The sequence below is a fragment of the Solanum stenotomum genome, chromosome 1, assembly GCF_019186545.1.
Source record: "Solanum stenotomum isolate F172 chromosome 1, ASM1918654v1, whole genome shotgun sequence".
Classification (NCBI taxonomy): Eukaryota; Viridiplantae; Streptophyta; class Magnoliopsida; order Solanales; family Solanaceae; genus Solanum; species Solanum stenotomum.
Window position 1 is genome coordinate 26,918,992 of NC_064282.1, and position 17,881 is coordinate 26,936,872.

At 32.1% G+C, this 17,881-nt stretch overlaps 2 protein-coding genes and 1 non-coding gene across 3 annotated transcripts in view; 2 read left to right on the top strand and 1 right to left on the bottom strand.

Annotated features, from left to right (window-relative positions):
• LOC125858923 (uncharacterized protein At4g15545) overlaps positions 1 to 17,881 on the top strand; it is a 954,564-nt gene that overhangs the window by 233,679 nt on the left and 703,004 nt on the right. The gene's annotated exons all lie outside the window — the stretch shown is intronic.
• Positions 9,526 to 16,337, top strand: LOC125858950 (serine/arginine-rich SC35-like splicing factor SCL28). The gene is made up of 7 exons (XM_049538709.1): positions 9,526 to 9,820; positions 11,490 to 11,567; positions 12,718 to 12,882; positions 13,004 to 13,062; positions 13,181 to 13,220; positions 15,340 to 15,639; positions 16,081 to 16,337. The coding sequence occupies exons 1-7, from the start codon at positions 9,534 to 9,536 to the stop codon at positions 16,085 to 16,087; spliced, it is 936 nt and encodes a 311-aa protein (XP_049394666.1). The 5' UTR covers positions 9,526 to 9,533; the 3' UTR covers positions 16,088 to 16,337.
• Positions 16,992 to 17,075, bottom strand: TRNAY-GUA (transfer RNA tyrosine (anticodon GUA)). Its single transcript is given in 2 exon segments — positions 16,992 to 17,027; positions 17,039 to 17,075. It is a non-coding gene; the product is annotated as a tRNA-Tyr (tRNA).

A 17,881-nucleotide genomic window follows, 5' to 3' on the forward strand; every position in this document is an offset into this window, starting at 1 on the left:
CCCCCCCCCCCCCCGCCCCCCTGGTTTTTTTCCTTTAAAGAAGGTGTTGTATTCGATGTGCCTAGTTACGAATCAAAGCAAAAGGAATATTGACTTATAACCTTCATCTACTAGTATTCTTACAATTAATTGCTTTCCTTTAGTAATTATTAAACTTATTCGCGTAAGATATTTATATCAAATCAATATAATTTATTATGATTAAGTGATTTAATAAATTAAAAATAAAAATATTTTAACTAATCATGATTGAATTAAAAAAGTTCATATTCAAAGTTTTAAACATAGTCCATACATGTATTGTTATGGTGTAAACACTTGATACGAGCAAATTATTATCAATCAACTTCCAACATGTTTTAATTTAGTTATGCACAAACTATAAAAATGTCAACAAAAATTCTGAATATTACACTATTTGTAAGTGTATCACATACTAAAACTATCACAAATTTTCAAATCTTAAATATATCATATCATTTCTATTAAAAAATAGCTTAATATATATAAAAAGAAATGGACTTGTAAATGAGAGTTGCAACAAAGTTTTGAGAGAAAGGTAACAGGGAATAATTATGGGATGATTTCGTAGTGTATAAGCGAAAAATGGAGTGCGACTATGATAGCGAAAGATGAACTAATGGAGCAAAAATGACGACATTTTGTAGTGTCCTCCATATTTGGACCTTTCGTTTACCCCAAAAGTCATCCTAACAAGCATCTAAGAAGCTATTTAATCATGATTAAGCTGAACCCATCGATAACCTTCTAAAGTTGACATCAATTTTCATTCAGATATTTTAACCAAGCTTTGTTTATTTTAGACATTTCATGTCATGTCCTGCTGTGTCATTTTGATATTTTTTTCTCAATCTTCTGTTGATCCTATGTGGATTAAATGGTCAATTATATCATGCTAACTCATTTTATAGTTATATCATTATACATAAATAAATTAAAGAAAAAAATTAAGGGTAAAATAAATTAAAGGGTTTTGACTAATTAAAAACAAATTATTTTGAAGATTTCTCCTCCCACCTCTCATCCCAACCACCCCCTCGCACCTCAGTCATCTTCTCCATCAAATTAAATATCTCACCACAACACGGTTATTTTCTCTATCAAATTTCTCCTTTTTTATTGTCTTTTTCGTCATCTCAACCCCACATATTTCTACATTTTCATGATCTTTTTTCGTAATACCCACTCGATTTCATTGCCTTCTTTATCCCATTTCTTCATTTAATTTGGTGTTTAAAAGTGTAAACATTAAATTTGAGAAGTTAGAATGGATGTGTGAATATGCTAAAATCATGATTGCAGATTATTATTTTTTTTACTTAAATTAATTCTCCATTCTCTTAAAAAAAATTTACATTTTTACTGTTGTCTTGTTGAGCAATGTGTACTGTTTCAGTCTTCTCAGATGCAAATTTTATTTCGTCATCAATTGGTGAGGTCAAATATGTATTGTACTCAACAATATTAATATTATGTTTTTCCACACAAATTCTCTTATTATATAAGAGGGAGTTTATGATGGGACATTGTGATGTCCAATCATAAACTCCCTATATAATATAATAAATCATTTTTTCTACTATATAATTAGGGGTGTTCACGGGTTGGTTTGGATCGGTTATTGATCAAAATCAAAACCAAACCAACTTAATCGGTTTTAAAATTATCAAAACCAAACCAAACCAAATATAATATACATTTATCGGTTTGGTGATTATCGGTTTCGGTTTGGTTTGGTTTGGTTATTCGGTTATTAACCATACACAAAAATAAAAGAAACAATTCATTTAAAATGTGAAAAAAGTGACAACAATCCATTTAAAACGAAAAGTAGTTAGAATGACTTAAATTACTAAACTTTCAATCACTAAACTTACTATCAATAAAGCTTTAAAATTCACTATATTGGCCTAGAAGGAAGAGACAATAACATTTTCAGTCCCACAAAGAATTGACATAGATACTCATATACATGAAATCAATAAGATAAATGTTTCATCTTGGGCATTTTTGCTTTCAATAAGTAAATTATAAAGAAATTTTAATGAAAATATGTATAAGATCTTTAAAATTGTTTATAAAAATAATATATTAAGTATGTATATTAATAAAATATATGTATATAATTCATCGGTTCGGTTNATAAATCATGATAATTGACAACATAAAATATGTTTTGAAAAAAAATACAAAAATTTCCTCTCATTCTTTAAGTAAATCTATCGTAAAAATACTATAAATCATGATAATTGATAACATAAAATATTTCAAAAATGTTGTATGTGGATAGTCTTATTGTGCCTTGAATAGCGTCAAATAAAGTACAAGTTTGTGATAAAAAAACTTATTTATTTATCCACGCAAACAATCGCTTCAAAATCTCCGGTATTAGCCCCAAAACATACCATTTATATTATTGGGCCCGTGCCCGTGCATAGCACGGGCAACATTACCTAGTAATAAAAGATACGAAAGAAGTCCTTATTGGATTGAAGCCCGGAAATTCTTGAGAGAGAAGATGTACTAGTTGAAAAATAGGAAGAAGAAGAGAAAAAATAAGATAAAATAGGCTAAACAAGCCTCACACGCGCCATTAACGAGTGTATCACATATCAACAAAAATGTTGAAATGACAAAATGGGGTGTGACATGAGGGGTTTAAAATGAATAAAGTCTAGTTGAGGTTTCTAAGTGAAAGTTGGTGCCAACTTTATGGGGTTACTAATGGGTTCAACCTTTTTATTAACCTCCACGACAATCTGCAACCCATGTTATAGTCACTACCTTTTGGATCTGTCCGATAGCTCATACATTACACATAAGATGTAAATCGTATTAGGTCAGCCTCATGCGACAAAACCATGACTGAGTAGCAGACATCGGTTGGATTCAATTCTGGGTTTCCCACATGAGAGGCCCACCTCTAAACTACGAAAAATTGTTTGACCATAAAATTTCAAAGTTCAACTTGAAGTTGAATTTTAGAATTTTAAATAATTCGAATTTTTTCACTCTAAATTATTCATAAAAAGGTCAAAAATAACTTCAATTTATACATGACCTGATGGTCTAACACAACTTTCATTTTCAAATATTATTTTTCATTTTGAAAACAAAAATTGTTTTTTCGAATTTCACAATGAAACATGATCAAACACCCACTAAATTTTATAATACTAATATTATTTAAAGGGAAAAGTGTTCGAAATATATCCAAACTTTGACTAAAATTGTTGTAACAATTTAAAACTTTGGAAAGGACCTATTACCTCCGCACTATTTAATAGTATATTTTTAAAATATATAGGTGTCCAGCTGGACAAGTTACTCAGTCAATCGTAATTTATTGTGTCACACACGCTATTTAATTCATTTAATTAATTATATTAGTCAATTAGTTTAATAAATTGATTTCAAGAAATATATTTTAAAAGTCAAAAAGGAGAAATCTATACTCATATATTCAAGTGTCGACCTCCCTCTTTCCCAAACCTTTTTCAAAGACCAAATCTGACATTTTCTACACTTTTCTCTCTCAATCGTGTTTCTTGATAGCGTGATTGAAGTTTTCAAAGGGGGCACCAAACCATGAAAGCATTGCACTTCCTCATTCTACTTTGGATCATCTTTATCAAAACAAATGTTATTCAAATCCAGTTTTACGTCTTTCATGACTAATCCTAACTGAAAAATTAGAAATTAGAGAAAAGAAATTAGAAGACCTAATTAAACATTGAACAAACAAAACAATTAGAAATTAAATATAATAATTCGTTAAAGCTAAAACTTACTTCCTCAGCCCCTACAATAGCGATCTGTGCGATTTGTGTTTGAGTGAAAAACAGAGGCTAAGAAGAATTATGAATTATAAATTATAATTATGAAGAGGTGAAAAGAAATGGGTATAAATTAATGCAGGTATTGATTTGTGGTAGTTAATAATAGGCTCATAAACTTTTATTTCGTGTCCTATGCGCCCGTCCCTCGTGTATTCACACACTTGTCCAGTTGGGCACCTATATATCTTTAACATACATTATTAAATAGTGCATGGGGTTATAGACCCTGTCCGAAGTTTGAGATTGTTATAACAATTTCGGTCAAAGTTAATATATATTTCAGACATTTTTCTCTAACTTAAATTGAAGACAATTTGTTCAAAAATAAAATTAAAAAATTATAAATTAACATAATTGGATTAATTATTTTAAGTTGAAGGATGTGGAATTAACCAAAAGACTCAATTTATGGGTAACCTGCACAAATTTCACTACTTTAGAAGCTAAAAACTTGGATTCACGCTAATTTGCTACATTACGTTTTTTACCATACTTTAGGCCTCAGATACGTGCATTTGAGATATATGTAAGGTAGATGCATATCAATTAGTGTGTCTAGTTAATGGATATAACTGAAAACCATTGATTAAGGAGTGTATCTAATTAACGTATATAATTGAAAGTCATTAATTAAGGAAAAAGTTACACTTGCAACAACTTCAGAGGATATGACATATCATAACTACTAAAAAAAATTAAAACAATCAAAATACTTATTTTTCTTCTTTGGCGATTTAGCAGAATTTAGACTTGTTAACTCAGAATCATGAATTCTTATTCAGATACATGCATTTATTTTATCAGATGCGTATATACTTAATCAGATACACTGATAAAAATTAAATATATATAATCTTAAATTAATAATATGTCAGATACATGCGGTAAATCTTCATTAATGTGTAAAGCTCTAATACATATGTATATTTTGTCATATGCATAGACCCTTAATCAGATACACTTATAAAAATAATTTACATTAATCTTAATTCAATAATATGTCCTATACATCAATAATGTAACAAACGCTTATTGTTTATTTTTTTGAGCAACAATAAGCCTCGAAGTATGAAAAATGGTAAACAAACTAATACTGAAACTTTCTGATTTACGCTCGTGGCTGGTTAGACATCCAACCACGACAATGTTTGCTCACCTTTTGATTTGTTGATGTGAATAATAGTGTTTCATGGCTATGACTTACGGTCAATGTCATCAGAGTCGGAGGAAATTAAGGATGAGGCATCGCTGGTGATTCTTTGTCGGAGACAGAATTGCGAAAAAAGTGGAGGACGGTGGGGGGTTGGTTTCGTCGGGGTTCATCGGAGAAGAATGATAGTGTGTAGTACCTTTACTATCAATCTTCTTGTTTGGATAATCACTATCCATGGTAAGTAAATTAAGAACACCATAACTCAATGAAGTTTTACCTTAAATTTTGAAAATTAGAAGACAAAACAAATTGAAATATATTATAGACACATGACTTTGAATAATGATTGAATAGATGAAAACTTCAATATGTAATGTCCTTTCATATATGACTTTTAGAGGTTTATTGGTATAAATCATGGTGAAGAGAGGGAAGGAAGAGAGAGGATGGTGGTGGGCAGTGGCGGACCCAGGATTTTCATGAAGTGGTTTAAGATATAAAAATATATCTAATATTATTTGTAATTTTTATGAGGCTAACAACATACATATCTGACTATACTAAACAATGTTAATATATTTGAAAAAAAATTACATTGACTTATGAATGAGACGGTAAATAACAAGATAGACGAAAAACTAGGCTTCAATATAAACTAAGAAGATAAAAGAATATTATGAATGATTTCTCTTCATTCAACATTTAACAAATAAAAACAAAATATTAAACAAAATAATTAGTAACCTTAATTTCGTAATCGAATACATAGAAATATACCTAATATTATTTGTAATTTTTTGTTGATTTTAGAATGATAAGGGATTTTTTAGTTGAAGAAATAAAAAATAACCACAATAATCATATATGTATATATAAAGACTAGAATCAAGAGCGAAAAACATACTTGATGGATATTGACTATTGATGCGAGATTTGAGAGACGAGGAGAGTTTTTTCCTTCAATAAAAAAATATGCTCAAAATTTTGGAGGGAAAAGTAAGAGAGGTTCAAGAAGATTTCAACAAAGAAGAAGACAAAAGAGTTTTTAGAATTAAGAATAATAGGGATTAGTGCCTTTTTGGTTGAGTTTTTTTTTTTAAAAAAAAATTAAAAACAAAAAGGACAAAAATTGTTGACTATTGGACTTTTAATTGTAAAAGTAAAAAGTTGTTCTACTTTTTATAGTTTCTAAGTAACTAAAAGGACAAAAGTTACACCTACATAGAGGACAAAACTGTGTGTGAACATTTTATATATCAAAAAAACGAATTAAAACTAAAATGTGGCAATGGGGATTCAATCCCGGGTTGGCTGGGAAAATTGAACCCCCTTAACCATTCGGCTAAGCTTCAGACTTGTGTAGTGGGTTCAAAATTTAATATATACATATAAAATTTTAAAAACTGATTAAATATACATATATATACAATGTTATTTTTCAACGAAGTGGGTTCATATGAACCCACTTGAACCACTGTAGGTCCGCCCCCGGTGGTGGAGGCCCATGAGATGAGAGGTTGATAAGAGAGACGGAAAGTTATTGACATGAAAATTAATTTGTGATGGTTTAATTGTGCTGATAATTAATTTAGGCTATTATTTAGAGATATGTGTATCTGATTGTATCTTCCTCAATATATGGTAGGAAACTCTTAATTATAGTAGAACCTCTCTAAATTAATATACATTGTTACGATTATAAATATTATTATTTTGTAGAGATAATATATAATGGATAAATTAATATTTATTAATTTAAAGAGTATTTTCGAGATTCAATGAAGGTTAAATGAATCCACTTGTGAAGCCCCAAGGAATTTAAATGAACCCACTTGTGAAAATAACATACATGAACTTGAGGTCATGATTAATGATCTTGATTACCACAATAAAATGAATGTCAATAACATGTTTGATTACTCAGGTGAAAATAATACATATTCTAAGGTTTAGAACTTCGAAGAAATTGTAGATACCATCTGAGAAAATAATGTTGACGATGAAGTTGAAGTTGAAGACAATACAATAACTTTGGAATAAGTTACACGTAAGAAATTACTCATTGCATCTAGAACTCTTCACAATTTTTGTGTTGTTCAAGAAAATAACACCAAAACTTTTGGATGCTATAGGAAAAAATAGAGATGAACTTCAACTAAATTTTTAACAAAACCAAAAAACACTATAATTATATTTCACTAAATTGTTTTAGATTTTTTTTTTATAATTTTAAAGAATTATTAATCATAATATTAATGGGAGCATATATTTATATAGGGGTCTTTTGAAAATATATTATCTTATTGAGATCAATGATTTTTTCACAGCTTTTCAATTTATTGTGTATTAATTTAGAGTGATTCTACTGTACTGGTAAGATATATAATTGTTTGAAAGTATAGATACAATTAGTATATATTGTAGTGGAATATGTTTAGTTAGACAATTTTCCCTAATTTTATTGCTGTTAGTCAACTAGTTGGTATCCAAAAGATGAACCTATTTCAAGAGTTTAATTCCTTAGATAGTCATTCAAGTTTCAGGATTTTTTTAAAAATATAATTTTTGTGTTATTTAGGATAAAAATATCATACGATTATCACTATTTTTCTCAAAAAAAAAAACTCCCCGCATTTAAAAAAAAAAAGACATACTTTCCTTTCGTAATGATGCAAAGTATACTCTAGACGTGACATGACCAATAGAACCCTGAGAGGCCCTAAACAAGCTATTGGCATAAGCATGACGTAAATGAATTCAATTTCAAGAGATATAAGTCTCAAATCATAAGAGGATATAAAAGATACCAACATAGTACATAAAAGATAAGCGGAATATTACTGAGTCAGACACAAGTCTTTCTCACACCATAAGAGTGGTTGGGGCGTAACCCATACATCACGTATAAGTCTGAAACAAAAGTGATCATAAAAACAATCAAGAAATTAAAACATCAATGGTTTTGTCGTCGGAGCATGAGGACTCACCAATCCACTAATCAAGCTGAGCAATTCCGATTTATACACGTTTGGGAGGAGAAATGTCAGACCCTATATTATAACATAATATAGGCATAAATATGCATTAGTATAATTAGAGTTTGTCATATTATGATTAGTTAAATCAAAACTTAACACCTCAAAGATTTCTCCATGAACATTCAATGATCTATTCAAATCAAATATCAAGAACAAGCAAATCAAAATTCAAAGCATATTCAATGTATAAATTATCCACAATGTGGAATCAAAGTTCGCTATTCGTTCAAGTATTGTATCAAATAATTCAAATTACATTCGAGACAATATTTCAAGATCAAGTTTTTCAATTTTTTTTTGTCTCTCATCCAGTGTCTGGTACCCAATATTGGAGCCTAACTAAATTTGGATTCACGCCGTAAAGTCTCACATTAGGGTGGTGTCTGGTTACCCATATTGGATCCCGACTAAATCCCGATTCGCGCCGGAAAATCTCACATTGGGGAGTAAAACGCTCTCTAACAAAGACAACTCCGTACCCAAGAGTATTCGAACCTGAGACCTCTTGATTAAGGATGAATGAGTACTTACCACTCAACCACAACCCCTGCCCTTGTTGGTAAGATTTTCAAATCCTTTAAACAAAGTTAAATTCAAACTTAATATATTTATATTCTGAATAGGAAGAACAAAAAAAGATTATAGAATATAGAAATTGTGATATTCATTGTATTTTGAAATCATATATAGCATTAAGAAAAAAACAACAATTAGAGAGATGTTTTTAAAATTATCAATTATTTGAGTATAAAATTAATAATTCTTGTCAAATTTAAAGATATTTTCAATACTCCTCTGAAATAATTCACTTCCTATGCCCTAAGTCCCTATTTCCAGTGGCGGAGCCAGGAATTTCAGGAAGAGGGTCCAAAAATTAAACAACAAAAGCTCTTTTTTAAAAAGGAAAAAAATTGTTACAAGTGAAATTTGAACACGCGAGCACCGACTCATTAAAGATATCTAAACATACATTCAAGACACCTTAAATCACTATGCTATAACAACTTATTATGTTAAGGATGTCCAAAATATTTAATTTAATTACTTCGTATATTATTTTACTTGTATATGTGACATTTTTTTCCGACGAAGGGTCACAATTCACATACATATGTGCCTACGCCCCTGCCTAATTCCCTAACTAGCAATCAAAGGACCTATTACGCTTTACATGAAAGAACACGGGTCGTTTTGTGTATAAGTTCAATAATGAAGGATGAATTTATTTCTCTCNTAAACACACATTCAAGACACCTTAAATCACTATGCTATAACAACTTATTATGTTAAGGGTGTCCAAAATATTTAATTTAATTACTTCGTATATTATTTTACTTGTATATGCGACATTTTTTTCCGACGAAGGGTCACAATTCACATACATATGTGCCTACGCCCCTGCCTAATTCCCTAACTAGCAATCAAAGGACCTATTACGCTTTACATGAAAGAACACGGGTCGTTTTGTGTATAAGTTCAATAATGAAGGATGAATTTATTTCTCTCTTAATCGGAGCTGAGAAGTTATTGTCTCCAAAATTAGAGCTAGGGTTTTCAATTCCAAGAAAATCAAACTGGGGTTTTGGATTTTCTCTTCACAGAGAGACGACGAGGGTAATGGGAAGGTACAGAAGCCGTAGTCGAAGCCTTAGCAGAAGTTACAGTCCCGTGAGACGTAAACGCCACGACGAACCACGTGACCGGCGCCGAGACCGTCGCTCTCCGGGACCTTCTGGCCTTCTCGTTCGTAATATCCCCCTTAGCGCCAGGTATCAATCCTCTTCCCGAATTTTGTTTATTTTTACCCAATGGGAGTGATTTCTTGTCCTGCTTACTTTGTGGCTAGCTGGGATTAGTATGTTTTCATCTAGCTTCTTTTGGGGCAATTCTCTTTCTAAATTCTCCTTCTCATTTGTTGTTGTGAACTCATACGCACATGTTCCTCTCTAGATGCCTATGCAAGTCACAATTTCCCTTTTAGTGTGATTGAAATGCTTAACATGCCTTTGTCTGAATTTAATGGCTTATTAGGCGTTTTAGAGAGTTTTCAATTGTTTGAGGGGTGCTCTTATGACATTTGTGCTTGTCAGGTTATTATTTGTCTAGGTATGTTGGTTAACAGTGAGCCTCTTTCATGCAGGCCTCATGCATTCGTCAACCACAATTTGATTTTTGAGTTATTTCAGTCCTCATACTAATCCTTCTTTGTATATATTATAATGATTTTGATTATAAGAGATCGGTTCAACAGAGGAAACTTCAGATCAAAGTTACCTATTAAAATAATAATGTAACAAATAAATTGGAATTCTTGAAAGTTAAAGAAGTTGTATTGAGTTGACAGAATGGTGTTAAAATATTTTGGGACATCTCAAAATGGAAAGGAGTTTTGTATCCTTCAACTTGAGCTCCCCTCAAACCATAAAAGTTCTCCTGGACTTGTCTCAACAACATCACTCTGATTTGAATTATATTATCCATCTAATACTTTTTTATTCTCATGGTATACCAGGGATTAGCTTCGTCAAAAAATTGGATCAATTGACAAATTAGCACTCTTGCATAACCTCGATGTTATATTGGATCTAAAGAACACCAGATCAATGACTTGTTTAAGTTCATCTTTTTGACTTGATTTGCAAAAGATAATTAAGGATTGATTGATTAATCAATCAACTAAGCGTCGGACAAAAAAAGATTATGTAAGAACTTACTCGAGTTCTCTCTTATCAGAAAACTCTCTCATATCCATTAGTTCATGGTCGTTTTTTAAATCTGTTTCCCGGTATTTTATACTAGCAACAATATTTTTGCATGTTCAAACACAATCCTATTCCTCTGATACCTGCACTTGCTCCTTGCAACACTGGTAGAAGCTAACATGATATTCTTCATTAAAGATGAACATTATTATGTCTTACCTCCAAGAGAAAGTTGTTTAGTTGTGATGTTGAGGAATAAGCTATCTTATCTCCATACATTGATACACATGGGCTATAAAGTTGCTTATATAATAGATGGCTATAGAACCTTTTGAAATTATAGAATAAGAAAAAAGAAATGAAATTGCAGATTTTTTACAGTGGTTTCTGCTTATCAGTTAACATGAGTTAATAAAAGATTGCACACCTGATTTTTCTTCAGGTTGGGTAGAGTAGTTTTCGTTTCTATTTCATAAACTGATTGCGCTCTCTCTCTCTCTCACACACACACACACACACACACATCAAATTTTGCTATATTTTTTGTAATAACAGTGGTGTCCGGGTTAACTTTCGCGCATGTGGCACCTCCCACCAACAACAGATACCAAGTAACTCTAGTAACTCTGTTTTGTCCACCAAGGCTGGGACAGATGGAAAGAATCACCTAGTGTTCTTCTGTATCTGCTGAGATTTGAACCTGATACAAAGTTAATCATTTTGTACTTTTTTGCAGGCCAGAAGATCTTAGGGTCCCCTTTGAGCGTTATGGTCCCATAAGAGATGTTTATCTTCCCAAGAATTACCATACTGGGTATGCCTTTGCCTTGATTATATGGATTGTCATTTTGTACTATATTTAGCAATCAATGGATCTGTTTCCTCTATGTCCCACTATTTGTTGATATCACTATGATCAATAACATTGCAATTGAGCCTTGATACCTAGCTAGTTAGTGTTGGCAGTATGAATCTTCACTATCTACTATCCTTTTCGTTTCGTATAGACCAGTGTTTTCAAAAGCATAAAGCGCAAAAAAGCTCTAAGTGTCTGCTGGGGCTTTTAGCACAAAGCGCAAATAAAACGTGAGCTTTTAATTAAAAAAGGTGCAAAGTAGAAACGAATACAAATATATATATGTTTAGTTTAAGACTAATAATTAGAAGCATGAATGATAATTATATGAAAAAAGAAATTGAAAAAAGTAATCATGATACTGTGAAATATCAATTGTTTAGTATCACCTCTTCAAAAGGCTCATTGGCAAAGAAAAGTATGTCTTGGAACCTTGATGATGAGACCAAAGTGGACAATAAGCGAGGCGAAGCGCTCAACACTTTTTTAGCCTCGTTTTAGGGATTAAGTGCGCCTTTGACAACACTGGTATATATGTCTCATTCAAATATTGTATAAATGAAGGTTCTCTACACCTTTTATCTACATACAGATTTCACACCACAATTAAAGAGTCTCCTAACAGATATTTGTTTAGGTGAGTTTATCAACAAGTTTAAGCTTTAATCTCAACTAGTAAACATAACTTATTTGTAATATTCTCTGTGTGCGCTCTAGAATATACATTTTTTGGAGACAATTTTATGCAATGTAATTTAAGTCTACCATGTATCTTTTACATCTTAAACCATCATGATTTAACACATAGTTGCGATGCATCTAGAGATTTACGTCATATCTGGCCAAATCATCGCAAGCTGCCTTCCCTCACTTTCATAAATTGACAAGTTTTACATTAACCGTCAGCATATTGTAACCCTCCTCCTTGATTGAGTTAGAGACCAAGCAACTTGCAATGTGAGCTCACCATGAGTTTTTTAGAACAAATAAAAGCTCTCTTTGATTTTTTTAGAAGTAAAAAAACACTCACTATGATTTTCTTTTGAGAAGATAAAAAGAAGCTCACTGTGATAATCAATCTATTTCTTTTTTCTACTCTTATACGTAGGGAACCACGAGGATTTGGCTTTGTGAAGTTCCGTTATGCCGAAGATGCAGCTGAAGCAAAAGCACACTTAAACAATACAGTTATTGGTGGACGTGATATTAGGATTGTTTTTGCTGAGGATAATCGAAAGACCCCTAAAGAAATGCGCAAGGTTTTACGCACAAGGTGCAGCATATACGTGTTTGCTTCACGTTGCAACCATGTTGATTATCAATCTCTTATCCAGCTCAAGTGTTATTCACCCACATCACTGAATCTAAGTCTACTACTTTTCCTGTTTAACTAGTGGACCTAGTGCTCGAGGCAGCTACAGGAGACAGAGTCCACCAAGTCGCAGATATCACTGTCAGTTAGAATTTCAACTCACACTTCTTTAAAATAGTTGTTTAGTTTCTTAACAAGTGTTAGGGTCAAAAGTATATATTTTTTTTAAAGATTAATGGTCTAGAATTTTCTATGGCAGCTTACTCGCGCTCGGCTTCCCCTGCAAGACGTGACTCAAGGTCTGTGTTTCATAACAGAGGTTTTGCTTGTGTTCTTGTATTATTTATTTTTCTTAAAAGCAAGGACTGTTTCTGATTCCAATGGGACAAAATCTAAGAACATCTATTGGAGTATAAGAAATGTGAAGCCTGCAGTCGTATTAGCAACAAATTTGTTGCCATACTGTGCATAAGTTCGACTATCAAGACAAAATTAGTCCCTTTTCCTACATTTGGAGATAAATAGTGCTCTGAAGAGAGACTTTTCACATTGATCTGCTTGCGTCTCTTGCAGTATTATGGTGCATGTCCTTAGTCAAAACTTCTTTTTTATAAGTTGCAGTTGTATCCCTTGTATATTTAAGATGCTCTGTAATTGTGTGCTATTTATCTTTTTTTCTTTCTGTTATTTGTAATGGTAATATACTCTCATATATAGCTCCTAAGTTGGGTGTTTGTAGAAAGAAGATATGGCTGATACAAAGCATCTCTAGTGACAGGGATGGGAACAACACCTTCAGGGTTTACCTGTTAGCACACATATCCTTTAAAGGCTTATGCACATTGGTGGATCTTACCCAATTTTGTACCATTTCCATAAAAACTTAGTTGGTATCTGATGGGTTTATGCTTATTTTTCCTCTTTGGTGGTTTGGAACTTAGGAGAGTGAAGTAGGTTGTTTTTATCTGCTAAAGTGGTGGTAGCATCATTGTATCTAGGGGTGGCAAAATCAAACATAACCCGCCCAACCCGACCCAACCCATTTGGGTTTGGATTGGTAATTGACCCACCCATTTGTTAGCTCAACCCATTAAAAATTGGGTTGATATGTAACCCAAATTGATTTTTGAGAAATCTTGTCAAAATATATATATATATATATATTTTGATTTTATATTAATAAAGAATTTTTTTTATTAGGTACTAAATGCTTATAAAATAACAAATAAAGCTATTAAAACTTAGACAAAATTGGCAGGTTGGGTTATGACCCGTTACTAACCCGTTTTGACCCAACCCAATTTGGGTTGGGTTGGGTTGGGTCTCAACCCGTTTATTGTCTTGACCCATTTTGAGCCGCCCAAATTTAACCCAACCCGCCCAATTGCCACCCTAACTGTATCCACTTGAATTTTAGGAATTGATCTTTTCTCTAGTTATTTGTCTGTTATCTTGTGTACTAGGAATGCTGAGGCAGTGAGGCTTTCTCAGTCCCTTGAGTTGGAAGCTTGTTAGGGCTCTTTGGCTTTCTAATTTTGTTGAATACTCTTATGAGACACACTATTATCTTGAGATTATGTCAAATGTCTTGCAGGCATAATTCATCTATCCTGTAGATTTTTGAATGACATCTGCTGGTGGCTTTATTAATGCAGATGCTAAATTGAGAAAGAGACTTAAAGAATTCTGGACTAATAAAGACAATTGAGAAAAGGGACCATATCACCATAAAGTCAAAGATTCTTGCTCATGAAATGTGATGAATCTCCAGAAGTTTCAAATCACCATCATCAAAGTTCATGTGATTTTCCTTTTGTGGATTTTTTCTAGTAAGGATGAGCCTTCTATTGTACCATGGAGAACCAATTGAAGTGGTCTGGACATATTACAATCACAAAGACCTTCATTTGCTTATCTTAAAATTCATGTTTAATTTCTTAACATTGCACAATGTCCAGTTAGGAAGATAATTTAGAGCTTATAGTTGGCAAAAGAAATCATCTTCAATGAGGCAAAGATTTTTGAAGCTTTTACTCATTGACATTTGGTGAGAATGCCTGAGGAAAGATGTCTCGAGATTTTGAAAGTTGGGGCAAAGGAGAGCTTTGAAGTGATCAGGTGCTGAAGAACTGTACCATATAGTGTGCTTAAACAGTGTCTGGATTAAACTGTAGTTTTTTCCAGACAATGAAATAAGGATACAGGTAAAGGTTTTGGTTTAGTAGATAAGATATTGAATGAATCTACCTTCGTGGTTTTGTTAAATGTCAATATTTTTTTGTGAGTTGGTATAGCAGTCATTTGAGAATCAGAGCTAGTTTTTACTTGTTTGTACTGTTTCCAACAGCAATATCTATTGCAAAAACTACATTGCATTGCACTTTTTATTAAGTGGCTTAATTACTCTATGGTTCACAGGGACAGGGATCATGAGAAGAATCATGATGATGATTACTACTCGCCAAGGAGATCCAGGTCAAAGTCTCGGTCTATTTCTCCAAGGGATGACAGAAATTGTAGGTCGAAAGGAAGATCTTCAAGGCAATCAAGACCAATGTCAAGGTCAAATTCTCCATGCATTCAGAAAAAAGGCAGGTTCAGCATGAGTCCAAGAGATAATAGTCAGATTGCTCATAATGTGGACTCCACCCCAAGGAGGCTCAAGAGTCCTGGAAGAAATGGAGGCATCTCAGCCAGATCTCCCTCTAGGTCCTACAGGTTCGTGAAGATATCAACTTTTGTGAAGTTTGAATAGGAATTTTCGATATCAACTCTGTCAATTGAAACCATGTCCTTTCGACATTTGTTCCTCCATATTCACATACACCTATCCTTTTACGTGGATCTGAAGGACCATCGTGGAAACACCATGATACAGCTGCTCGAATCGCACCCTTTTGGTGTAGAGAGTTGGTGGTTGAGCTATTGCCTTGACTTGACATTTAGTTTTTTGATCTATTTATGTTTTCTTGGATTTGATTGGAAAAGTTGCATACTATTGCTGGTGACGATAGTAGTAGGTGTAAAGATTAGAAAGCTTTGTCGTGTTGTATTTTTAGCCTTGTTCCTTGTACAAATATGCTACTAACCTGGTTATATTGGTGATCTCCCCTTGTTTAATTTGACTAAATAGTTCTTTTTTACCCTCCCTCCTTGCAGTCGTTGACGGTTATCACCATCTGCTGATCGGTCTTGGGAATATCTTGGTCTAGATGATTGGACACATGCAAACAATAATAGATTGTTACATCTGTTATGTTTGTGTTTTGTTTCTTTTTGTCATGTCACTCTAAACCTATGAACTATTGTAATATATAGCTGAGTCGTGGGTTGACATTTGGTTATTTCTGTTTATGTTCTCCATATATGAAGTTACAATGGACTTATTGCAATGTTGCTACTTGTTCTCTTTTTAACATGTTACTATCCTTGTGTCTCTGATATCTATGTAGTGTTTGCTCAAATCTTTTAGTTTATATAAATGAATTTTGGAATCCATTCTAAAGTAATTAAAAACACTTTAAAGGTTGTAAGATGGGTGAATCACTAGGTGATTTATTCCTTTTGGATAAGAAACTTATTTTTTAAAAGGAAGTCACAGAAATATAGTGAAGTATCAATTTTAGCAAACAATCAAGGGCTAATTATGTTTAATAATATACTTTCTTCGTTTTAAAATAAGTGTTATTTTAGCAAAAAAAAGTAGTATCTCAAAATAAACATCGCCTCAGAAATTTAAGACAATAATATGTTTTTTCAACTATACAAATAGTAGGTTCCATAACTTTAAAAATACATAATGGATTATGCTAAAATCTTTAAAACTTAAACCCATACAAATTAAATATTACATTAGGCGTTTGATCTTGACCTCATTCTACATCAACATCACACTAACATCTTCGGAAAAGGAATTTTATCACAAAATCTCAATTAATTTTTGGGTGAATCGATAACCATCTATTGTCAATTATCATGTTTAAATTAATGATGGGTAGAATTAGATGACCAATAAAAATATTTACAGATAATTTTTCTTTTTACACACAAAAAAGAAAATAAAAAAATAATCCGACCTGCCGGATTCGAACCAGCGACCTAAAGATTACAGCACCAACTACAGTCTTCCGCTCTACCAACTGAGCTAAGGTCGGACTGCTTAATTTAGTGGTCGATAAATAAATATAGTAAAACAGAGATTGGTCTTTTCTTTTATTTATGTTTTCTCTAATTATCCATTTCCACACCCGTTTAACGCATGAAAATACACTTATTGTGTCCATCTACGTTGTTAATTTGCAAGGTGTGTTTGTTCAACAGGCAAAATGTTTATAATGTCCACCCGTCTTAATTTATGTGATGTAGTTTGATTTGACATGAAATTTAAGATTTACAACTTCTAATATTAAATAAGTCATATATATTTGTGTAACTATAAGTCACTTCATTAAAGAATCGATATTTTAAAGCTAAATTGTTTCTCCCTCTAATTCATATTAAGTGAATTGTTAAAGGTATGATACACTCCTTAAAAAATAATTAAGAATGTGATTTAGAGATTTCTTTCCACTATTACCCTTTTGATTATTTCTAAATCAATCTCTTAAAAACTGTAAAACAGTAAAAAAAAAAAATCGATTTTAAGGAAAAAAACAATTACACACTATAGACATAATCTAGTATTGCAATATTGGTATAATTATTTGGACTCGTTAATTCGTGTAAAATATTATTTTGAATAGATCTAGGTTGTGTAAGGACTTAGGTAAGTTAGCTTTTAACTCATTAATGAGGGAATTTTTTGTAACTAACTAATTAATTGTGATGTATATAAGGGTAACATTTATACAAGGTGAAGAACGCGCTATCATGATTTATATTGTATTCATACTACACTTGTTGCACAAACGCATATTTTGTGCTAGTGGAATGTGTTAGGAGTTGATTTGGAGACACCATT

What these genes read in the sequence shown, in the direction of transcription:
- LOC125858950 (XM_049538709.1), top strand. Translation starts at nt 9,534, where the DNA reads ATGAAGGATGAATTTATTTCTCTCTTAATCGGAGCTGAGAAGTTATTG. An exon ending in AATATCCCCCTTAGCGCCAG is followed by an intron (nt 9,821 to 11,489) that starts GTATCAATCCTC and finishes ACTTTTTTGCAG; the next exon opens with GCCAGAAGATCTTAGGGTCC. An exon ending in CCTGCAAGACGTGACTCAAG is followed by an intron (nt 13,221 to 15,339) that starts GTCTGTGTTTCA and finishes TATGGTTCACAG; the next exon opens with GGACAGGGATCATGAGAAGA.